Source organism: Mandrillus leucophaeus, unplaced genomic scaffold, assembly GCF_000951045.1.
Source record: "Mandrillus leucophaeus isolate KB7577 unplaced genomic scaffold, Mleu.le_1.0 Scaffold189, whole genome shotgun sequence".
NCBI classification, from domain to species: Eukaryota; Metazoa; Chordata; class Mammalia; order Primates; family Cercopithecidae; genus Mandrillus; species Mandrillus leucophaeus.
In genome coordinates this window covers 1478397-1503752 of record NW_012101909.1, presented here as the reverse complement: position 1 = coordinate 1503752, position 25356 = coordinate 1478397, and the positions used below count along the sequence as shown (strand labels likewise).

Genomic DNA, 25356 nt, shown 5'->3' with positions numbered 1-25356 from the left:
ATTCACTGCCCAGATTAAGCCAAAAATATGCAAACTCCACCCAAATCTTCAGTTCTAAACCTCAGTCAAAGAAGCTTATTTCATAAAATATCCAAAGGCCATGGATGAGCCATACAATGGTAAATAGATATGAAAGTTAAAGGAGACAGTGTGTGTGAAGGGCCCAGCACAGTATCTAGTACACAATAGGTGTTCAACTAATGTCAGTCCTTAATGAAAATTTCATCTCTCTTGAAGAGGATTAGTGAGCAGAGTAATTTGCCACTCATTCCTTACAGAGATTGGAGGATATCTGCCCTGGAGAGGGAGAGTATGAGGGCATTGGATAGCCTGTGAAGGTGGAGGAAGATCTAAAAAGGAATTTGAAGCAGGGCAAGGAGGCAGGAGCAAGGATTATTGAAAACTGAAAAGCCACTTCACCTGTGTGGCTTTTCCATGGATGAGCTCTGGCCTCACCCCAAGGATAGAGGTAACATAGGGGTCTTTGATGTGATGTGAAAAACACTTTCACCCCACACTCATTTCAGCTGCTTTATCCTCTGCAGAGACTTAAAACATGACCATGATGGGGCAGAGAAGTTGGTCTTTCTTTGAGAAACTCAGGCCCTTGCAAGAGATCAGAAGACACAAAATTTCACTCAGACTCTTTCGAAGAATTCTCCTCTTTTTGTGTCTTAAGGCCAAAAGCCTTCTGCTTCCTCATGGTAAAATGCAGACACTTGTGTGCTTTCTCCAAAGCAAAAATTGGTTGACACTCCCCGCTGATGGATTCAAACATTTTGACTGAACTCATTCAAATTCCCATCAGTTTAGCCAATTGATGTCATCTCAAATATCTGTCAGCACAACCAGCCAAGTCGATTAGACACCTGGTCTTTTTAGTTAGCTAACTTGTTATTTCCAAAAACAAAAATAAAAAATCAAGATAAAAATAACCCATCAATTTAGTTAGCAACTGACTGATAGATTCTATCAAAAAAGTACATTTTGTCAAACAACTTTGATTTTTTTTTTTTTCACTGAATCTACTGAGTCAATCAGTTGTTGGGATGGGGTGGTATTGAGCAGATGTGTCAGCTTGCTGAACAAGCAGGGAGGGGAACATCACAAATGAATCATCACAAAGATTCGATCAGAATGACCACTGCTCAATCATTCAAAACAGTGAGAAATGGAATCCTGATAAGTGTATAACAGGTGATCCCCAATCACAGCAGTTTTGTGCTTTGAAGAGAATTTTTCTATTCTTTCTAGAAATTTGTTCTTCCTGTCTCTTGTTGGTCCATAATTGATAAGAACATGGGTGTGATTTCCGAGAGAATGGTCTGATCTTTGTCCTAGATTAACCACTGACAGTCAACAAGCAGATGACAGAGTCACTGAAAACTGGGAGTTCGCTGTATTTATTGGGGTCTCTTGAAGAGTGTATTACATTGAATTATTCTGAAAGATGTGAGTTCTACCCAAGACCAGAGGGTGATGATAAATTCAGTGATGTAGTTTCTAGGGTTACAATCAGGGTATTTATTTGTCAAAACTGAAACCATTATAACTAGCCTTTTCCACTCTCCTCCCTCTACCTTTACTCTTTTTCAACCCTCAGCTCTCATCCTCTCTCATACAGCCCCTCCCAGGATGCCCAGAACCCTAACACTGTGCCAGAGCTCTCCCAGTGGTGGAATCATCTAAAAGACTAAGTCACCCTAAAGAGTCATTGACTTGATGTGCTAACTCTTACTAGGGGTGCTTGTTTTTCAAAAGAAGATACCTGAAGTGGTCTATGCTTACCCCAAAGGAGTGAGCCACTAATGGTATAATTTCAGATGCCAGGTAACTGGAGAGGGTCTAAGAGTCAGAAGACATGCTTTTAACAAAACCATGTATTTGAAGAACAATCTTAGAGAACCAGAACATGTTTACTTTCAAATGTCTTCATGCATAATTAGGTGGCTCACTTTTGTTGGATTCAAATTTTCCATCGGTCAGATTTTCTCCTGGTCATAGACACTTCTGCACCAGGAATAAGTTGATTATTTATTACTAGTCACTCACACCTATAATTCACTTTTCCAATATTTCTCTGTTGCCTATACAGTGCCATTTTGTCAATCCCCATGGTTTATTAACTGAGTTTTGATGGCTGGGGTAAACAAATTACTTCAAGAATGAATATGATGCAAAAAAGTCATTTCTCACTGGGTTCTAAATGATGAAATTGGTGTGAGATCCAATTAATCCTAATGTCAGGAAGCCATTCACCATCACGTGGAGGCATGTTACCATAGCCCATCCTAGCAGCAACATAACTTTGTATGGTACATAATATTTACCATTTTAAAATTCTAAGTAAATATCTGACAATATCTAGATCAAATGATTTCGCAGTTAAAATACTCCAAATCATGCAGTCTACTCCTTTAAAACCCATTGAAAACACAGTGCAGAGAAACAACCCTGCTTTATAAATGCATCAGGAACATCGGTAACCAACGGGTCCACATTCTTATGTTACATCAGAAGATACGTATGGGGTCTAGTGAAACTCTGCATAGTCATAACCAAGCATGTGCCTACTTCAGTGGTCTTGAAATTTCTTTACTGTGCAATTCCATTAAAAAAATATTTTTAGGCAGTCACCCCCAATATGTTTGTTTAAATATAAATTACATCTACATCAGCTAATATGTCAAGGCACAATACACACTTAGGTGTGGGTCATCTTTAATGACAATGAATGTAAATCCTTGTTTAAAGTAGACTTCACAGTTTTGGAGGGCCTGTTCTCATCGTGGTTGATTAGATTATCATTGTCTTTACTTTACAACATAGATGGTGATGAGCTCATAATCAGAACGAAGGAAGCAATAGCCCTACCACTTTTGTATGAATTATTTGGGCTTCCGTTAGTCTTCTTTGCAAGAGTCTGATTAATCTGAGTATCAATTTTGTGTACATCCTTCTGCACAATGAGGCTTCCACTCTTCCCCACAGTGATCATCATCATAATACAATATTGATAACCAATAGGAAGCAGTAATCCAGGCAATCTGGCTCCAGAGCCTGCACGAGCAACCACCAACATCTTCACTTTGCAATGCTGATCTTCACACACAGTAGACAAGGACCACATGTGACAGGTAACAACTTGAAAGACAATCCTAACCAGGCTAGTAAAGCTTAATTTCCTTCTTAACCTTTGAATAAAAATATACATAAAAGTTCTAATATTTTCTACCCATGCCCTGATGGACTGTCTCATGTACCCCTCAGGGCAAACTCCCCACTTTGGGGACCACTGGTTTTAGTTCACCTTAAAATACAACCCCCTCTGGAGAAGAGGGTGAAGATGCCCACTGAGACAAATAAGACTTTAAGTTCTGCCAGGAGTTTTGACCTCCCAGGGGCACCAGGAAGCATTAAAGAGTCTTAAATGAGAGGTGATGGGATTCAGTGATAAGATGATTATTCTGGTTGCTATAAGAAGAATGGACTGTGGAGGATGCACAGATAACAGAAGGAATAATAATGGTCTGAGTTAAGGTTGCAGCCTTGAAACTGGAGAGAAGTGGGCAGAATCACAAAATTTTAAAGATTTGGTTATTAATTAAACTTGACCAAGGTTAAACAGCTGGTAGGCAGCAGAGCTAAATTTAGATCCCAGGTCTCCTCACTCCCAATGCAATGATTTTTCTTCTGATTTGCCATGTCAGAGAACACCTGGTCCCTCCATTTTATCCTCTCCCAGAAAGATAAGTTATCAGGAGCCTAGCATGGAACAGCAGCCTGCAGTCTCCAGAAGGGTGATGAAGGAAGGCTACAGGAGAGGAAATGCACCGCCTTTTCCAGATACATTTATCTTTGCAGGATCCATGAGACCACTACATGAAAATCTGTTTTCTGGGTATTGAGTTCCATATTGAAATAACACATTTCCCACTGACAACAAACAGAAACTCCAAGTAACTATTCAAGTCCAGGCTTTAATAAAAACCATAACCATCCAGCTGGAGGGGGGAAGGTGATGAGGAAGTATCAAGTTGGGGAAAGGAGAAACAGCCCCTTTTAATCACTCCCACCAGGGAACCCTCATCTCTCCTGGGCTGTTTGAAATCCTTACTCCTTTATGCTAAAAAGTTACCTCCTCCAAAAATTCCTTTCTAATTATTCCACCCCTCCCCTCCTCTCCACTGCCCCAATCTCATATAACACTATCTGGTTCCTTTCTTATGGAATCTATCAGTCACAGTTCAGCATAGGAACCACTGTATTCCAGGAATCAGTCAGTCACAATCATGACGCCACTGTAGCTATTGCTTCTCAAACCCCGTAAAGCTGGTGGCTGAGCACTGAATGGCAAGATAACCTCATATGCCCATGATCTTACTTACTTTCATCAGAAAATAGCCAAAAAGAGCAGGAAAAAATCTTTTGTTTCACTCTCACCTTCTAAATTTTACCTAAATGCCTAAAATTGACAAATTAAAAAAAAAAAAAACTGGCTGCAAGGAATGCTAAGAAATCTAATTTTTAGTTATCTAGCCTCTTGGGTATAGTAAGGTACACTGTGAGGAGGATTGAGCAAGCCAGACTCAGGTTCTACCACAGGAATTTTCCACATAATACATCCTATGTTGTTTTTATGTGTCTGATCATCCCTCAGTTCCTGGAGGGCAGGAATCATGTATTTCCCATCCTCAAGACTACAGACATTGCGAATGAGAGGTTCTTGCTAAGGTTGGACAAATAATTAAATGATGGAGCACTTCGACTGTTTTAATATTTTCTTACTTTGCTTTCTGATTTTTTTTTCATGCATTTGAGTGTTGTCTCTGCATTCAATCTCTCTGAAGGCAATGTTGGTTAAGTACTTCTTGGGTATGTCCCCAAGGGGTAGCCAGAGGGCTTGGTATGTTCAATTCTTCAATTAATGGGTTGTGTCTTCAAAACCAATCCCCAGTCAGGGTTTTATCCCCAAAAGACGTTTATGCCCCATGAGACTCAACCAATGGGAAACTAATTTCCTGCAAAATTGTGAAACCAACTGTGCAATTTTTTTGCACAACTTTCTAACATGGTCTGTCATCCCATTTTGTCAGCAGACTACCTCCAGATTTATAGGCAAGTGCCCTCTACACTATTCTACATGGTTGCTAGGAGGATTAAATAACACAGGTACCAGTACCTACCACATAGTAGGTACTCAGCAAATATTAGTTACTTCCTTTCACCAAGAACCTTTTCCTCCATAAAAAGCATACCTTTTTTGGGTTCCTGCTAGGAGACCAGCTAATTCTGATTCTTAAAGAGCCGTTAATGGCTAATGTATTAGTTATCTATCAAGGTGTGACAAGTTGCCCAAACTTAGCAACATAAAATGATAAACATGTATTATCTTCTTAATGTCTCTGGAATTAAGGAATCAGAAGGAGCATAACTGGGTTTTTCTGGCTGAGGCTCTCTAATGAGACTGCTGTCAGGATGTCAGTCAGGGCTGCTGTCACCTGAAGGCTTGACTGGGGCTGGAGGATCCACTCTCAAAGTTGCTCCCTTACATGACGGGCAAGTTGATGACAAGAGTTCTCAGTTCCCCTGTAAGGAACTCCATAAGGCTGCTTGTGTGTTGTCATAACATGGCAGCAGTTTTCCCCAGAGCAAGTGACCCAAGAGTGCCTCTCAGTCCTTGAAACAACCGAAAGATTCTCTCCAATGCCTCCATTCTCTATTCCTACCCTACAGTGGGAACGGCTACGACCCTATTCCTGGGCATTAACAGTTACTTTCTGGTTTCTGTTAGAGCATGATGAGTTTTTTCTTGTTCACTGTTGAATCCCCTGTGACTGGTACATAATAGGTGCTCACCAAACACTTTTGAATGAATACTATCTGGTACAGGATGTGCTATAGAGAAATTGGTGCTTTAGAAAGATTAACCTTCCTATTTACTTCAGCAGATCCACTCTCATTAAATCCCTGATGGTTGGAGTCTTTAGCACTTGTGAACAACCCCAGAAAAGATGGGAAGGAGGTGAAAACTGACACTTGTTAACACCTACTATATACCACGCAGTACACTGGGCCCTCTGTGTGTTGCCTCACAAGGCAGTTCTCACCATCCCTGCCTCATGGATAAGGAGGATTCTGTGTCCAACATGGCTCTGGAGTAAGTAGAAGAGCTGCAATTTGGCTGTGCTCCTGGGTCCATGCTCTTTTTGTTCCACCCGCTGTGACTGTCCCAGTGGGTTTTGCTCATCAACACTCACCCTCCTTTTAGAAAACATATCTTCAGAGATTTCACAACAAGCTCAATTTACTTTCCAGTGATGTCCAGACAAATTCCATCTTTTCAGAATTTTGGCTGTTTAAATATAGCCGACTTATCTGTCCCATTACCTCAGTTAAGCTTCAGAGGAGTCAGACAACAAGCATCTTGGCAAATGCCTTCCAGCCACTTCCAGCATGCTCATATCCCTTAATGCTCAACTAAGGCAACTCTAAGTAGCTTCTTTGGGAAGTAGCTTCTTTGGGAATATAATGAAAGCTCATTTGGTTAGGCATGAGGGGGGCATGGAATAAAACTAGAATTTGCAAAGTTGTTTCTTCATGCCAGGTCCCCTCTGCACTTCTTCCTTGGGTAGCTGGTCCACAGGATGTCTATTTCAAAGTCCAGCTGGTTTTCCAGGAGCCACAGGGCAAATGGAAAAGAAGAGCCCCAATGTTGCTTCTCAAGGAAGATTGTTGCTTCATCCTACACAGGATTCATGGAGGAAGGAAGGGAGGAGGGGAAAAAGCCCCATCAGGGAGTCTTTGGCAGCTTGCAGGCTGTTGCCCCCTTCAGAGTAGGGACAAATGGCTCAGGAGCATCCATTTTTCTCTCTGTCTCCCTGCTCCGTCTCCTCTTTAGGCTTGTTTGGCTTCCTTCTTGGCACATCCCTTCCCGCCATCACACCCACTGCTCCTTCACTGTGGCTTCATTTTCTCTTCTCTCCTCCTTTACCCCATTTTCTCCTTATTCTCCTTCCTTTTTTTCTTGCATCTATCTAAAATTTTCCAGTCCTTTCACTCTTTCCTTCCTTTCTGCCAATCACAACTATGTTTCTCTTCTCACTAACTCCACAAAATGTCCCTTTCCACTCCAGGTGGGGCTTTTTATGTCTTTTCTTCTTTGGTAATGCAGAATTATTATTCAACTACTTATGGTTTTTACTAGAGCTCTCCACTAAGGCATCCACCACCCACTGCCAGCATTCCTCATTGGAGTTTATAGCAAGACTCCATGAGGGTGCCACAAGTAAAGCCTCCTAAGTTTGGTTCACCTCAACCTAAGTCCAGAGGGCCCATGCTTCTGTTCCCATCACGGTTGGGCAAATCAATAACCCGTCTGTCTCTCCTCTCTATCCTCTTGTGTGGGTTTACAAAGCAAAGGTGAGCATTTCATTTAGCTATTTCAATAGCTGAGTAAGACTCCATTTCCAAAGGTGATACACTTTTATTTCTGAAATTGTATACCACCTATAACTAGATTCCTCAGGAGCATGCCATTGCTACGACCCTGAGCAGGTTGCGTAGGAAGCAGCAATTTAAATTCCACTGGCCAAGACACAAGCTGAAAAAGACTGGGGTGCTTGCCACTTCCTTTCATCTGGAGATGCAGGATGCAAATGGCATTTAATTAAAGTCATAAATCTAGTTTTTGTTGAGTTGGTTTTGCTGTTGCTAAATCTAATCTGATTTTGCTTGCTTACTGAATGCTTTGACCACTAAGCAAAAATTGTAAAAGAAATGAAGATAGTTTCCAGCCCCTCCCCCACATCCCCTCTCCCTTCTTATAGCTGTCTGCACCCCAGTACTGCCCCATTACACCCCTGAGAAGCCTGTGTGCAGACCTGAGCACAGGAATCACCTAAGGTGTTATTCAAAATACAAATTCTGTTATGGGGGTGGGGCTGAGAGCCTGCATTTCTAACAAGCTCCCAGGTGAAGCTGATGCTGAACCCCCACTCACCTGGAGTAGCAAGGGCATAAAATATATGCAGAAAGAGCATAGACACAAAGACCTAGGTCAGGGGTTCTCAATCCTGGCTGAACATTACCATTACCTAGGGAGCTTTTAAAAATTCCAGTGCCCGGGTTACACCAATTAAGTCAGAATCTCTGGGGAAGCGACCCAGTCATCAGCATTTTTTAAAGCTCCCTAGATAAAGATGACTGTGTGCTGTCAAGGTTGAGAATCTCAGCTCTCAGGGCTTCAAGGAAGGAGTGTTCACATCCAGCTGAAAGGGAAGGGGAAGGCATTCTAGAAACAAGGCTGTAACTGAACTAAAAGGAACCCCTGTTTCATGGTAGGTTTCAGCTCTTGTCAATAGACCAGCAGGAGGCATATGTTGGAAATGGTACACTTTGCAAAGCTCTGTAATTCCATCACTGCATGGAATTCCAGACTGGCCTAGTGTGGCCACACACATCCATTGATGGTCTTCTTTCACCTAGAGGTTTGTTTTGCTCTAACCCTGGTCTTCCCCAACACCCATAGATCACCAGTGAGGTGACAGCATCATCACCTACTACCTTGTCAGTTTTCCACCAACTCAGGATAAAAGCATGACTTAGGGTCTTCTTGTACAGAAAATGTGTGCTGAAAGCCAGTTTTAAAGGACTGTTGGTTTACTGCCTGCGATGACCCTAAAACACATCTTGCCATGATGAGAAACACCACGTAAGGCACAGAGGATGGGCACACCCAGGTGCTGCACTAGGAGAACTCAGCCATGGTGGGCCCATCAGCTGGTGCTTAAGAAGACCTGAGATTCAACACCAGCCCATTAAGCATTTTCCCTACCCTCACCAAACACCAGCCACCTCCCATTCCAAACACCCCCATTCTGACTGCAAGTTATCCTTTTCCGCACCAGGAATACCTTTAATAGTCATCTGACTCTGAGCTTTACCTGAATAAGAAGCTCTTGGGACAGCACCTGATGGGATCCGTCCTGATTTCCACCCCCTCCCAGGGACAGCCCTTCCTCTTGACTCCAAAGCCATGTTGTTCTTAGAAAATAAACATCTGTGCAGGAAAAGGGGATCAAGGTTCTGTTGAAAAGGAAGAAGGTAGCTCAAGGGCCTAAAGGACATGCCACACTAAGCCCTTACAGAGGTCAAGTGCAGAAGTGCATCCTCACCAAAAGGAAGGAGAAGGTCTACATGCCAGCCCAGCTTGCACACAGGAAGACCCAGCTTCACACCATGGCCCAGCACCTGAAAGGAGATGTGTGTTTGTACACATTGAATCCAAAGACAAAAAGCTTAAGCTACATAAGGCCCAGCTCCAGGGAGAAGAATCAAGGACTCACATGCCCACAGTCACTGGATGAGGGAGGGAACCTTAGGGAAGAGTCCGGGGCCCAACACAAGTAGATTGGGAATGCTGTTGAGCAAAGAAGGCTGAGACAGTCTTAGCTCCTGTGTCAACTCACTGTGTGGCCCATGTGGCAGGTACCCTCACATCTCTGACCCTGCAAAACAAGAAGAACAGCACCATCTATAGCTTACCCCCTATCATGAGATTGATTGAGGAAATAAATGCAGTTTGAGGAAGGAAAGTGTTTTGTAACATATAAAATACCATGTGCATGGTGACTTCAAACAGTACAGAATTTGTAAAGTTCATAGTCTGCAATCTTCAGTGAATACTTCACTCATTCATCAAATATTTATTGAGCATCTATTGTGTGCAAGATGCTATACTTCAAGAAAACAAGGAAATTGTCCATAAGGGGCTCCCATCTGTCTCCTAGAGATGAGACATATACATAAACAGCAATGACAGATAGCTGAGGCCTGGAAAAGGAAAGATGAAGAGCTCTCAAGTAGTTGCTGCTGCTCCCAGCCTCCATTTACAGGTGTTTACTCAGAGATCTTCCAGCCCAAGGTCATCAGAGAAAACTGCCCAGAGCTCAGTGGGAAAGAGCAAGGATGGCTCACACTCTGTGGGCTGGCAAGTCAAGCAAATCAGCTGGTCAGAATATTATGTGCCCATGACATTCCAATATGGCAAGTTTAACTTCTCAGACCATGCAGAATAGCATTTAAACTCCTTACCCATTTCTCTACTGCCTGAATCTACTTTTGATTGGGCTTCTTGGACATTAGCCCTGAAGATGCTCAGCCACACGAATACATCACTCACAGCACAAGCATGAACAATTAAAATCACTAACGTTTATTAGCTACTTAATATGTGCTAGGCACTGCACTAAGCAACTTGCATGCATTATTTCTTCTAAAACAATCTTATGAGGTAGGCACTATTATTGTCCTTACCTCACAGATGGGATGAGAAAACCAAGACACAGAGAGGTTGTGGGGCTTCCCCAAGGATACACAGCTAAGTAGGTGGGTGGTATGGTTTGGCTCTGTGTCCCCACCCAAATATCTTTTGGAATTTTAATCCTCATATTCCCCATGTGTCAAATGCGGACCCAGTGGGAGGTGATTGGATCATGGGGGCAGTTTCCCTATGCTGTTCTCATGATAGTGAGTGAGTTTTCACAAGATCCGATAGTTTTATAAGTGTTTGGCAAGTTCCTCCTTCTCACACACTCTCTCTCTCCTGTCGCTATGTGACAAGGTCCAAGTTTCCTTCCCCTTCTCCTTCTGCCATGACTGTAAGTTTCCTGAGGCCTCCCCAGCCATGTGGAACTGTGAGTCAATTAAACCTCTTTCATTTATAAATTATGCAGTCTTTGGCAGTTTTTTAGGAAGCAGTATGAAAACATACTAATACAGTAAATTGGTAACAGGGTAGAGGAATACTGCTATAAAGATATTTGAAAATGTGGAAGCAAGTTGGGAACTGAGTAACAGGCAGAGATTGGAACAGTTTGGAGAGCTCAGAACATAGAAAGATGTGGGAAAGTTTGGAACTTCCTAAAGACTTGTTGAATGATTTTGACCAAAATGCTGATAGTGATATGGACAATGAAGTCCAGGCAGAGGTGGTCTCAAATGGAGATGAGGAACTTGTTGGGAACTAGAGTAAAGGTCACTCTTGCTATGCTTTAGCAAAGAAACTGGTGGCATTTTGCCATTTCCCTAGAGATCTGTGAAATTTTTAACTTGAGAGAGATGATTTAGGGTATCTGGCAGAAGAAATTTCTAAGCAGCAAAGCATTCAAGAGGTGACCTTGGTGCTCTTAAAAGGATTCAATTTTATGCATTCACAAAGAGACGGTTTGAAATTGGAACTTACATTTAAAAGAGAAGCAGAGCATAAAAGTTTGGAAAATTTGCAGCCTGACAATGTGATGAGAGAGAAAAACCCATTTTCTGGGGAGAAATTGAAGCCGGCTGCAGATGTTTGTCTAAGTAACCAGAAGCCAAATGTTAATCGCCAAGACAATGGGGAAAATTACTCCAGGGCATGTCAGAGACCTTTGCAGCAGCCCCTACCATCCTGGGCCCAGAGGTCTAGGAGGAAAAAAATGGGCTGGCCCAGGGCCCGGCTGCTGCCCTGTGCATTCCAGCCATGGCTAAAAGGGGCCAGTGTACAGTTCAGGCCATTGCTTCAGAGGGTACAAGCCCCAACCCTTGGCGGCTTCCATGTGGTGTTGAGTCTGCAGCTGCACAGAAGTCAAGAATTGAGGTTTGGAAACCTCCACTTAGATTTCAGAGGATGTATGAAACTCCAGGAGGACCAGGCAAAAGTTTGCTGCAGGGGTAGAGACCTCATAGAGAACCTCTGCTATGGCAGCGCAGAAAGGAAATGTGAGGTTGGAGCCCCCACACACAGTGCCCACTGGAGCACTGCCTAGTGGAGCTGTGAGAAGAGGACCATCGTCTTCCAGATCCCAGAATGGTAAATCCACTGACAGCTTGCCCCGTGCACCTGGAAAAGCCACACACACCCAACAGCAGCCTGTGAAAGCAGCAGGAGGGGAGCTGTACCCTGCAAAGCCACAGAAGCAGAGCTGCCTGAGTCTATGGGAGCCTACCTCTTGCATCAGCATGACCTGAATGTGAGACATGGAGTCAAAGGAGATTATTTTTGAGATTTAAGATTTAATGACTGCACCACTGGATTTTGGACTTGCATGGGGCCTGTAGCCCTTTGTTTTGTCCAATTTCTGCCATTTGAAATGGGAGCATTTATCCAATGCCTCCTGCACCCCCATGGTATCTTGGAAGTAACTGACTTGCTTTTTCTTTTCTTTTCTTTTTTTTTTTTTTTTTGATACAGAGTTTGTTCTGTCACCCAGACTGGAGTACATTGGCACTATCTTGGCTCACTGTAACCTCCACCTCCCGGGTTCAAGAGATTCTTCTGCCTCAGCCTTCCAGTAGCTGGGACTACAGGTGTGTGCCACCACACCCTGCTAATTTTGTATTTTTAGCAGAGACAGGGTTTCACCACATTGACCAGGCTGGTCTCGAACTTCTGACGTCAAGTGATCCACCCAACTCGGCCTCCCAAAGTGCTGGGATTACAGGCGTGGGCCACCGCACCCGGCCATTTGCTTTTGATTGTACAGGCTCATAGGTGGAAGGGACTTGCCTTGCCTCAGATGAAACTTTGGACTTTGACTTTCAAGTTAATGCTGGAATGAGTTAAGACTTTGGGGGACTGTTGCTAAGGCACGATTGTGTTTTGAAATGTATAAAGAACATGAGATCTGGGAGGGGCCGGGGCAGAATGATATGGTTTGGCTCTGTGTCCGCACCTGAATATCATCTCAAATTGTAATTCCAATAATCCCCACATGTTGAGGGCAGGACCCAGGGCAAGGTGACTGGATCATGGGAGCGGTTTCCCCCATGCTGTTCTCGTGACAGTGAGTGAGTTCTCACAAGATCCGATGGTTTTATAAGTGTTTGGCAAGTTCCTGCTCCATACAATCTCTCTCTCCTGCCGCCATTTGAGAAGGTCCAAGTTTGCTTCCCCTTCGCCTTCCGCCATGACTGTAAGTTTCTTGAGGCCTCCTCAGCAATGTGGAAGTGTAAGTCAATTAAATTTCTTTTTTTTTTTTTTTTTTAAATAAATCACCCAGTCTCAGGTAGTTCTTTATAGCAGTATGAGAATGGACTATTACAGTGGGGGAGCCAAGATTTGAATCCGGGTATTCTGTCTCTACTGTACCACCACTATCTAATAACACTAAAATTAACTACCCAGAGCCACCTCGGGGCAGCTCATGTGTATATAAGTATGTGTGCATGTGTGTGTGTGTGTCTGTGTAGGGGTATATATGTGTGTGTGTGTGTAAGAAAGGGAGAGAGACTACTGCATTGTGAATTAGTCCGCCACACAAGCCAGAGCAGAGATCACCATGCTCATAAGAGGCCAGGAAGGCGCCATGGCCATGGTAGGGCTGGGTGTGTGAGCAGGATGTGTGTGAGTAAAGCAGATCAATATTCATGCATGCAGAACTGAACTGGAGGTAGCTGTGGGACCTGAGGAGGCCGCCTGCCCAGAACAGTGGCACATGCTGCAGAGAAGCTGAAAATTGTCTTGGGCACAGGTGGAGCATTCCTGGGTAGAACTGTGGGAGATTGAGAATGTTGCCATCTTCAGAGCTTCTTAACTTCTCCCCCTAAGTAGCCTCAACTGATGGGGAGAATTGACACATTACCCCTAGGTAGTAGGAGGGCACAGCCTGAAGCAGCCACCTGCAGACTCTACATTTCTTCCCTTTATATTTTATTTTAATAATATAAAGAGTTGCATTTGACTCTTTTATAAGCCATGTTTGCTCAAATATGCAACTATTATTCTATATTAGTTCATATCAAGCCCAATCAGCATTCCAGAAAACCGTGCTTCTCTGGGCCCTGAGCATTGACTACCCTGGCTCAGAGTTTCATGCCCAGTTCCAGGAGCGAAGGACTCAGACATGGAGCACCTCAGAAGGTTTTTGAGCAGTGGCACGACCAAGTCATGTTTTAAGATAATTTACCCATCACCAGTGGCAAGCTGGAGAAAAACTGGAGAGCCCGAAGTGAGGGAAGTCAGCTAGAAGGTGACCTGCATTGGGGAGGGCCTGGCTCAAAGGGAGATAATGGGCTGATCCAGACTGAGAGTTCTGAAGGAGAACTTGATGGCTGAGTAATTGCAATTGATGGAATGCAAGAGGCAATAAATTGCCATTTATTCATGGGATGAGAGGGCTCAATATGTGGAACATTGAAGGGTCACCCCACTTTAGAAGTGTCACATAAGGGCCAGGCACAGTGGCTCACATCTGTCATCCTAGCACTTTGGAAGGCCAAGGTGGGCAGATTGCCTGAGCTCAGGAGTTTGAGACCAGCCTGGGCAACCATCTCTACTAAAATACAAAAAATTAGCCAGGCATGGCAGCATGCACCTGTAGTCCCAGTTACTCAGGAGGCTGAGGCAGGAGAATTACTTGAACCCAGGAGATGGAGGTTGAGATTGCGCCACTGCACTCTAGCCCACGCAACAGTGGAGACTCCATTTCCCAAAAGAAAAAAAAGAAAAAAAAAACAGTCACATAAGAAGAGTGTGGTGATCTATAAGATTCTTCCAAACACAAGCTAGGGAGGAGCGTCAAAAGAGGTCAAGTGGTCACCTCTCCCCCACCTCATCTCACAGTCACTGCAGGCTCCTCAGAGCTTTTCTGCTGGAGGCCAGAATTCCCCTGCCAGGCTCTGGTTGGATTCTCAGCTGCAGAACCCCAGCCCTGGCCCTGCAGCAGAAACCAGAAAGATAAAGCCCCTGGCCCACTGGCCACCAGCCATCTCTAACCCCAGCCCGTCCTCAGAAGACCCAGAGGAGGTGGTGCTGCCTCTGACTTCTGCCCCACCCAGCCTGACCCGCTGGCCCCAGTGAGTCAGTCTCCTCTCAGCCCAGATCAGACTTACTAAGTTGGAGCTGCCAAGAAAACTCTAAGCCACCCCTAATAAAAGCCGGCACTCAGCCAGTCTCTTATACAACCCAGCCCTGAGCAAGGCACCTCTCAGCCAGCTACTGGACTGTTTACCTGCCCTGTACTCCTAGTGCCCAGGTGTCTCCTGGATTCCTCCCCTCCCTGATCTCCCTGGGGTGTGATGCACCAGTCCAGGGGCCTCATCTGTTCCCATTCTGGCAGCCTAACCAAACATTCACCTAGCCCCACACACACCTGATTTTTCACCTTCAGAGTCTACCAACTCAGGGATGAATGAAGCCAGTGCTCCCAAGGACCCAGCCTGACTCACTCAGCAAAGTCCTTTCAGAATGATGCTGTCACTGAGATCCTGGTAGCAAGATGGCAGAGAGTCTGGGGGCTGTGTTTGGTGAGCCAGACTGAAGAACAATCAAGTAGACTGCCCTAGAAAAATGAAGGCTTAGGATCAACCTCTGAAGTGCTCGTAAGTGGGAAAAGGAGTCCCTAAATCCTGTGCAGGCGTAATGGACAGAACTGGAAACAGCAACGAGAAAAAGTCCCAGGGACTTGATGTCAGCTCCACAGATACAAGGGTTTCTAGTAAGCAGGGCCGTTCTCAACAAGAACAACTTGCCTCAGGGGAAAGGGACCCCAGCCAGGAGAAGCTAGGTATCCAGAGGTGTTAGAGAATGGATTCCTTCATCATTTGAGAGAGGGCAAAGAACATCCCTCTTGGTTCTAAGGTCGTAGAAATTTATGGAAACTCTCCTTGCATCAAATGCAAGGTCTTAGGCAAAATATATCAATCCAACTAATATTCTGGAGAACTTGCTAATCACTTTTACTTCTCCAGAGCTGCCGTGGCCTCAATAACTCAGTTGGTTAGAAGATGAAGTAAGGCCAGGCACGGTGGCCCAGCACTTTGGGAGGCCGAGGCTGGTGGATTACCTGAGGTCAGTAGTTCAGGACCAGCCTGGCCAACATGATAAAACCTTGTCTCTACAAAAAAATACAAAAATTAGCCAGGCTGCTGGTGGGCACCTGTAATCCCAGCTACTCGGGAGGCTGAGACAGGAGAATTGCTTGAACCTGGGAGGAGGAGGTTGCAGTGAGCCGAGATCACACCATTGCAATCCAGGCTGGGTAACAAGAGCGAAACTCTGTCTCAAAAAGAAAAAAAGAAGTAAATGGGGCCATTTGAGATTCATCCCCAGATGATCAGGGGACTGGTATCCTTAAACCCAAGAGACCAGGGATAGGGAGAGAGCTTCGACTCTGCACTAATTCACACCAACAATTGAAGAAATCCCTTTGAGCATGGGCTCCTTCCCTCCCAGGGCAGCAGAAGCATGAGAAACAGCCACAGCCCCTTTTCACTGGGCATGGGCGTGTTTCTGCAATTCCACTGGAGACGGATGGTCTTTAGGAGAAAATAATCAGGAGAAGAATTTCAAAATCAGTATAACAGAGCAGGAGCCACATTTTTTGTAACCGTTGGAAGAATTTGGGTCCAAACCTAGACGCTAAGGACTCCTCACAGTCTGATTCTGACACCCTAGTTTTGTCTTTCATTGCCTGCTGACATCTCTCCCAGGCTGCAGCAGGGTCCGTGCTGGAACTTGCTGGCCCAAACCATGTATTTTCTCAGGCATTTCTCTGGAGTGTGCTCCTCTTTCTTGCCTGCTCAGCCAAGTCCTGACATGGAAGCTGAGCCCAGTCTCCCCAGGGCTGGGAGGGCAGGGCAGCCGCTCTGTGCTCTCTGCACCGCCCCCTTGCCCTCTGCCCTCCCTTGTGCCTCCCGCTCAGGACACAGTGCCTGCTCACTGCTCCTCCTGGGCCACTCGAATGTGCGCCCTTCGCAGGCAAGGCCTGGACCTTCCAGCTGTGATCCCTCCAAGGTAGCCCACAGGCGTACGGTAGATATTCAACAAGGAGGGTTCTTACAAAGAGGATGGAGGAGCCGGTCTGTTTTGGGAGCCCCTTGCCAGACATTTGAGGCCTGGTTTTTGGAGAGACGTGGGACTGATCCAAACAGCCCTCTCTGTCCATATTTCTGAAGGAAAAGAGGAGGTGTGGGCAGCCAAGGAGAGTCCGAGCGCGCCAAGCAGATCATTATGTGTTCTTGGAAGCAGGTTTAATGGACTGGCGCTGAGCTGAGTTGGGAACGGGCTGAGGCCCTCAGCCGGGACGTGGCTCGGGCAGGGATTTCACATCCAGTTCTAACAAGTGGCGACGCCTTATGGAAACTTTTGAAAGCTATTCTGTTTCAGACCAGCCAGCTTGTACTTCATCTGGCTGCTCTCACCCTCTCTCCCTTCAATTTGGGAGCACGAGAAGAGGGGAAAGTAAAATCACTAAGCTCCTACTATGTGCCAGGAACCAAGTCAGCAATTTCACTGTCCTGAGAAGCCTACGTTGCCCTTCGGAGACATGGAGGCCCACGCAACCCGGAGTGGCAGAGCAGGGAGGCAGGAGCAGATCCACCTCACAGCCCGTGCTCCTTCCGCGTGCGGCGACCTGCTCTCCACAGGGCCATTGGTGCTGCATGTCTCGCCCCTACCCCAAAGCCAAAATTCCCCATTGTAACAGGATAAACATTCCCGTGGCAAAGGAATGCTGTATTCCCTACAGGAGATGCAAGGCCCTGTTCCTGTAGAGGATACGTAGGCTTGAGAAACACAACACTGGGCTGAGGCCCTAGACCCAGGCGCTCGAGGGCCAGCCACTCGGCTGTGCAAGGCCCAGCCAGGCAGACAGAGTAATGGAGAGTGCGGTGGGGAATTGGGTCTAACCTTGACTCTGCAGCAAGCTGCTCATTTTCTGGGCCCTGCAAATGTCACAATGAGGTGAGCTTACTCTGGAAAATGCAGACAGCAACATACACATGAGAAACAATTCCTATTTTGCTTTTCGAGGACTTGATTTATCTGTAAATGGGAATATTGTTTGCATGCAGAAGGGACTCAAAGGTGAAGTACCCTTTTGGAGAGTACCCTAGAAAGAACTTCCCTTGTGCAATAGTAATAATAAAGGGATTTTTAGGTGTAAGGCTTTCTGCTGGGTGGTATAAATGCAGAAATTAACAAGGTAATGGCCCCTGATCTTAAAGGGGTTATAAAGTAGACACATTTTTTTCATCAAAAGAAGTATAAAAATCTTTAAATTCTTATGGTTAGAAAATAATTTCTGAGTATACCCATTCTCAACTCCTACCTGGACACTTCAGCCCCACCACTTAAAAGAACATTATATTTCCTTGATTATATGATGTATATTATTGTCATATTTTAACAGTTCTAAAATCAAGATGCATCTTGCAATTATGAATGGAAGCATTTTCTTCTTTATGATACCTAATTAGTGATCAGTCTGACAGCTGATAACATCTTAGATTCCATGAAATATGTTTAGGAAAAACCTTTATCATTACCACTTTTCGGCTAGACTTTTAATAGATTTCATAGCCACTGAATTTAACACAAGGCCTTTCCGGAACATTTCTAGTTTATCCAGTTGTATGGTGTCATGCAGATTCTGTGTCTAGATATCTGATTGCCCCTGCTTACTTTTTATATGGTTGGCTTGGAGGGAAATTTTTACCAAGGGCCAGGGATGCTGTATCACCTCTTGGCCACCAGAGGGAGAGAGCGCATTGGAGAGGAACAAGTTCTCGGGCTTGTCGGATTTCAATGTCTCCTAAACCTTTCTGGCATGCCCCCTCTATGGCAGTGTGCCCACCCCTTACTAAAACCCTACCTACAGGGTCAGAATACAATGAAAGGCCTCCATTCCGGAGGCAGCATCAGGGTTAGTTAGACCTGAATGACATTTGCAGACCTACACAAAAATTCACAATGGTCTAATGAGCTCCTCCTGGGAATGAGAACGGTGCTAGACATGACAGGGGGTTCTGCCTGCAGAAAATGCATGGCTGGTGGGTGGCCCCGCGCTGTTCTGAAACCACTGGAGACTCCTGAGATCCACAGGGATTTGTAAAGTTATCCAGAGAAGTGTTTCCTATCTAGCAGTCACCAGTAGCCTTGCTCACAATCCCTTCCTCCCCACTCCCTCTCTTCCTTCCATATTTATTTATTGAACCCTTACTACATGCCAGGCACTGTGCTAGGAGCTGCGGATGCAGCAATAGACAGAACAGAGGAGGCCACCATCCTCATGAAATTTAAGTTCTCATGGGGAGATAGAAACCATACAAATATACAAACCTCCCATGAGAGTATGTGACAGGAGAACATGGTGGGTGGATCTGCGAGGGTTTGTTTAGCAAGTGATCATTGAGACAAAGCCTGGCAGAAGTGTAGGGGTTGATCAGGAAGAGTGAGGGAAAGGTCTTCAAGCCAATGAACCAGCACTTGCAGAGACCCTGAGGTGAAAAGTGTTCAACACCTTACAAGCACTAAAAGGAGGCCAGCATGGGGCCAGGAGTCATGGAGCTGGAAAGCAAGGGACTCACTAAAGCACAGTGGGAGCTCAGAGCCTTGCACACCCTGTCAAAGAGGTGGTTTTCCATCTGAAACCATGATGGGCTTTAAGCAGAGATCCAACATGAGTAGATTTGAATATTAATATGGCACCTCTCCCTGCGGGGCATGGCTTGGAGGAGAAACCTGGGAAAAAGTAGGGATATCCAAATGAAAGTCATTGAAGATGTGGTAAGAGGTGACAGTGGCTAACTGGTGACCATGAACGTGAAGGTATATTTTTTAGAGACAGAATTGTTGACGTTAGAAAGTAAGGAGAAGGGAGCATTAAGTGTGACTCCTGAGTTTTCTGAAGGAACAGCTTGGAAGGGGGAGACAGTTTTTCCTAGAGTGGTCACCTGTGAGGGAGGATAGGATTTGGGAAGGCAACATTATGAGTTGTTTTGGCAAATTAAGGTACTTGGAGCATCTATATGCAAGTGTAAAGTAGACAACTAAATCTATTAATCCAGTGCTCAAAACTGGGCTGGAAATGTGAGATTTGAGGGTCATCGGCATGGAGATGGAATACGAAGTCATGCTGAGGGCTGACATCCCTGGGTAGGAGCACCAGGGCTGAGAAGAGGGCCCGGAACAGGGGTCTGCAAAATGCTCCTGTTACATGAAGAAGAGCCTCCAAAGACAGTGTGAAGGAGCAACCAGAGGGGATCAGGAATAAAGGCCAAAGAGTGTGTCAAAGAGGGTGAACAACTCTCAGAACACCGCCGAGCAGCCTGGTGGGATGGGGACTGAAAGTGGACTTGCCATGGAGGCCCTAGAGACCACAGCAAAGGCAGCCATAGCAGAAAGCAGACTGAGCTGGACTAAAGAGAGAAAAGGGAAGCACCCAATGTTCACCTGAGGACAGCAATCCAACTTACAGTGAAAGCAATCTACTCAGTTATTACCCTTGTTCTCTAGCCATGTTCAGTTGTTTGGTGAAAGCATGGAAAAGTTAGACATTTGGGTTTATCCTGGCTGGAATTTTACCATACAAGCATGAAGGAGGGAGACAGGAGCAAGAGAGTTGGAGGAAGTAACATAAGGGGGCATGAAGTTAAGTTGGTCAAGGAGGGAAGGGAAGACAAGTGGCTGTGGGAGCTGAAGGGCTGTCAGAGGGGTCATCTGAGCAGGTGAGCCAAAGGTACAAGAGGAAGTGGCCAGAGGAGAGATCTGACTTTTGAGATTTCCAGTGTGTGTGATATTAAGCCCATGCTGGGACTGTGGAAATCGGCTGTTGAAAAGGCGAGGTGAAAAGGTCCACTGGAGATGAGAAGGACAAGGATCTAAGAAACCAGAGAATAGGATGATGAGTTATCTACCTAGATATTGAAGCTGCTTAAAGTTCCTGGAGGGGGGATGAAGATGATTGGTAGGAGCACCTCAAGTCTTCATTGAATGAGACAGTGACCAAAGAGTCAATAACACAGCAGTGAGCAGTTGGAGAGGATGGTATGGCCATTTGGTATAAGCCTCAAAGAAGAAGGGTTTCTGCACAAGCAAGGTGAGTGGTGCTCAGAAGAAATTGTGGAGAGTAAGAATTCCTCTCGTTAGGAGTAGAAGAGGTAATAGCCCAGCAAAATGGAACTAATGCAAAATTAGAAAAGGGACTTTAACCCCTTTTTAAGGGAACCCTGCAATCCTTGAGCAGTGTCTGGAATGATAAGTATATGGAATGGTGGTACCCATGTTAGGGATCTGTGATCCCTGTCCTAAGAGAGACTGTCCTACACTCAAGGGATGCAGCATGGAGCACGGAGCAATGGGGAAAGCTCTAGGTCATACTGAGAGGAGACTGCATGCAGGTCCAAAACCACCTCTCAAATAAATAAATAAATAAGATATAACTGAGCTGGAGGAGGCTAAAGAAGAATGGCACAAATGGCTGGATGGGAAGGAGAGAGCACAGCACTACCAAGGGGAAGCCAGACAAAACCAGGAAACTGAGGACCTTAGGCAAAGGATGTTCCAAAAGCAAGTCATGGCATAAGCCCTAACCCTGGTGGTACAGGGACAGGAGCCCCATGAAGGGAAGCTCCTTCAGCTGGGATGCACACAGCTTGCAGAAGAATAGACCAGTGTTTCCTACTGTTCCTGGGGAAAGGAAATAGGGAAGGGACTGGAAATGGTAGAGAGAAGAAAAGGAAGACTGGAGATCAATTGTAAGCAGTGTAGCCTCCATGGCAATTCAGAAGTAGTTTCTCTTAGACACCCCCCACCTCCAATCAGTACTGGATCTGTGTATACGTATCAAGGGGAAAATACATGTACCGCTAACTACCACAATAGGATGGCACAACAGGCAATATGAGAGGCGGAGAAAAAACACTCAGTGATCGAGAGAAAAAGAGAGACTTCCATTCTAACTCAGTGGTCAGGGATATCTTCATCGACCAAATGGACATTCTTCTGGACTCGGAAGAATGGGAGGATTTTGAAAGGTAATGAGGTAGAGAAATGGCCTCAACTCTTTCTGGCAGCAAAGCTGCAGATCCCACGTGTGTCACCGTCCAACCCCCAGGACAGACCTGAGGTCTGAGACCAGCCTCAGCCAAGTCCCTCTGGGCCCCGTCCTGACTCACTAGCTCTTTCCCTTTCCTTCCGTCTAGTCCATTGATAAAAAAGCAGCTGTGCCCTGAAGGAATGTCTGACCCCCACAGCAGCCCTCTCCTGCCAGAGCCACTTTCCAGCAGATACAAACTCTACGAGGCAGAGTTTACCAGCCCGAGCTGGCCCTCGACATCCCCGGATACTCACCCAGCTCTGCCCCTCCTGGAAATGCCTGAAGAAAAGGTGAGGAGGGTTCCTCCTAGCATGTTTCCTAGGAGGGAGGGGATAGGAAAAGGGCATTAAAAGATGCCGCTTTCCTGCCTTCCCAAAGAACTTAGCACACTGAGAAAGTGCCACTGTCAGTACATGGTGACACCCATGGTGGGTCCTACCTGGCCTTAGATAGTGTGGTTTTGTGAGACATGATTTTAAGGACAAGTACAGAATACAGGCACTCACTCACCAGTCTTCCAACCAGTCTCCAAAATCTTTCGCCTTAAACCTGCTCCCTGAACTACCCTACTGTCTCCAAACGGAAGGCCTTTGTTGAAACGCAGGCCATTAGCATCCTCGGTGGTAGCACAGAGGTAGACTGGCTGGCCACTGCTGCAGTAGAGAGGGACTCAAGACTGCTGGGATGGCCTTCCAGAGCTGTCCTGACTTGCAGTAAGGAGGTCCCATATCTTGACTCATCACTACTTTGAAATTACAGAAGGTATTGGATCTGCTGTGCATACATGTATATCATAATTTTTAGTATGATTATAACTGTATTTCAGTATAATTGGCTTGGTTTGCAGTCCTATTATCTGATATTTGCATTTACAAACATTATTCTGAAAAGAAGCTCATGGGCTTCATTAAACTGCCAAAAGGGACCCATGGCACGAAGTGAAGAAATCCTGCTGTGAAGAAGGTGCATGGTCCTGGGAAGAGCAGGCTTGTACGGGGTACTCTATGCAGCCGCAGACAATGGGCGTGTGTTTCAGCCTTTGTCTCATGATCCTTTATTTTTATCAAAAAAACTGCCACCACCCTCTATCCCCAAATGTCCCTGCTCTCAGAAAGCTGTATCATTTGATGTCTTGTTGGTTTCTCCTAAAAGGATCTCCGGTCTTCCAATGAAGATAGCCACATTGTGAAGATTGAAAAGTCCAATGAAAGGAGTAAAAGGAAAGAGGACGGGGTGGCCCATCGGGACTCAGCAGGCCAAAGGGGCATCAGGCTCTGCAAAGCAGTGGGCTACCTCACGGGTGACATGAAGGAGTACAGGATCTGGCTGAAAGGTAGGAAAATACCCTGGGCAGAGGCAGCCAGACCAGGCCAGGCCGGGGAGACAACCCTCTCTCCGGTTCAGTCCAAAGCTGCTCCCTCACTCATTCACCCAGGACTGGACCTCACCCAGGGCTGGAGTCCACAGCTGGGGGGACTTCAGCCCTAAGCTGACTCCAAGGGGATATGATATACCCTACTGGCCTGGAATTCTCATGGTTTCAGAATTAAATGCATTGATCTTAGTTCTTTGCAAATTGCTCGTTCCTATGTGAAATAGATACAGGACAACCATATTAGCAACAGATAAGACATTTCCCAAGCTAGTTAAATGATCATTCCTTCACTCGATTCACTTGTTGCACAGCCATTTATTATGTGCCTATTATGTGCCAAGAAAATGTTGGCTTCATCCTTCCCAAAGCTTCAGGATTCTTTCCTTTTAACTTCTTCTCGAACTAAACACTGAAAGGAACACCACACCCTTCCACTCCCACTAGCCCCGACACCTGCACAAGTTGTCCTGGAAACCAAACCAGCAGACGAGGCAGAATGTATGCCCCTCTCCTATACCTGGCCTCCTCCAGGCCCTGACTCAGTACTGATTTTCACAGTTGGGCTGCGACAATTTCTTCCCCAGTGTCTTTTCTTCGGGCTACTTTTTTTGCTTCTCAGATACCAGCCCTCAACTGAGTCATCCAGCACTACAGAAAAAAGAATTTCCTACCCCCCACCCCCAACCTTCCAAAACCCTTTCTTTTGGACCAATAAATTTCCCTTGGAAAAAAAAGAACCTCCCAGAGCTTCTTTTCCAACCAAGCCAATGGCTGGAACAGCGTTAAATTAGTCTCAGCACGGTGCCTCTGGCTATATGGCAAAACCTACCACCCACTGCAGAATGATTGCTGGGCCACTGAGAGATGTGGGCTGGGCACCAGCCTCCCCTCTACCCCCACCCCTCCATCCCCATCTCTGGCCTGGCTGAATGGGAAGTGTCCTGGCTTACACATCCCTGTTTTCCTTTGTTGCCATGCCAACCAGCAGCTCAGCAGAGCAGCCCAAGCTGGACCTGCTGATGGCTCGCTCTCTCTCTTTCAGACAAGCACCCTGCCCTCCAGTTCATAGACTGGGTCCTGAGAGGGACCGCTCAGGTGATGTTCGTCAACAATCCTCTCAGCGGCCTCATCATCTTCATAGGGCTACTGATCCAGAATCCCTGGTGGACAATCACTGGGGCCCTGGGGACAGTGGTCTCAACCTTAACAGCTCTCGCCTTGGGCCAAGACAGGTGGGTCCCTCTCTATAGGGATTTTAGCAAGATGTGTGGGACAGAAAGTAGAGAGGTGTTTACTTGAGTAATCAGCCAACCTGACCCTCCCAGACAGCCAAAATCTCCTGAGTATCAACTTTAAGCAGGTCACTGACGGTCCTTGCAGAATTACACTGCTCCTGCTCACAGCAGGTGACAGTGTCAACATTCACTTGACTGTGGAGACTTCTGCAAACACTGTCTCAGAGGGAGGTGCAGAGGAATAGCTAAGCTGTTCTTCCCTCACAGAGCCTACCATCTAGTTGAAGGAGACAAGATTAGTAGGCAATGAATGTCTCAGAATAATACGGTACAGTATATAATTGAGTTCAGAGAAGACAGACATCACCAAGTGCTGGGAAGATTAGAGAGGCTACTTCCTAGCTATAAAGGTTGGATATGGGGGATTGGAGAGAAGGCAAGGAGAGGGGAGGACAGTGTGGGAAGGGGCTCTGAGGAAGGGAAGCAAACAGGGCCGGCAGGAGGCATAGATACAGATGTGGAAGAAGCTGGCCTCACACTGGCTGTGCAAAGTCAAGTAACAACAACAAGGGCCAGGCACGGTGGCTCATGCCTATAATCTTAGCACTTTGGGAAGCTTAAAGCAGGCAGATCACTTGAGGCCAGGAGTTTGAGGCCAGCCTGGCCAACATAGTGAAACCCCATCTCTACTACAAATACAAAAATTAGCTGTGTGTGGTGGCACATGCCTGTATTCCTAGCTATGCGGAAGGCTGAGGATCTCTTGAACCTGGGAGGTGGAGGTTGCAGTGAGCCAACATCGTGCCACTGCACTCCAGCCTGGGTGACAGAGCAAGACTCTTTTTCAAAAAAAAAAAGCAAGAAAAGAAAAGAAAAAATAAAAAAGAAC

The 25356-nt window shown here is 45.8% G+C and overlaps 1 protein-coding gene across 1 annotated transcript in view; it reads left to right on the top strand.

Moving 5' to 3' along the window:
- The first annotated feature begins 1344 nt into the window (after positions 1–1344).
- SLC14A2 (solute carrier family 14 (urea transporter), member 2) overlaps positions 1345–25356 on the top strand; it is a 78683-nt gene continuing 54671 nt past the window's right edge. Inside the window, exons 1-6 of the mRNA XM_011978092.1 lie at positions 1345–1355; positions 2521–2524; positions 9583–9598; positions 21964–22147; positions 23010–23190; positions 24275–24464. Coding sequence (XP_011833482.1) covers positions 21998–22147; positions 23010–23190; positions 24275–24464 — 521 coding nt within the window. The 5' untranslated portion in view covers positions 1345–1355; positions 2521–2524; positions 9583–9598; positions 21964–21997. The remainder of the gene's footprint in view (positions 1356–2520; positions 2525–9582; positions 9599–21963; positions 22148–23009; positions 23191–24274; positions 24465–25356) is intronic.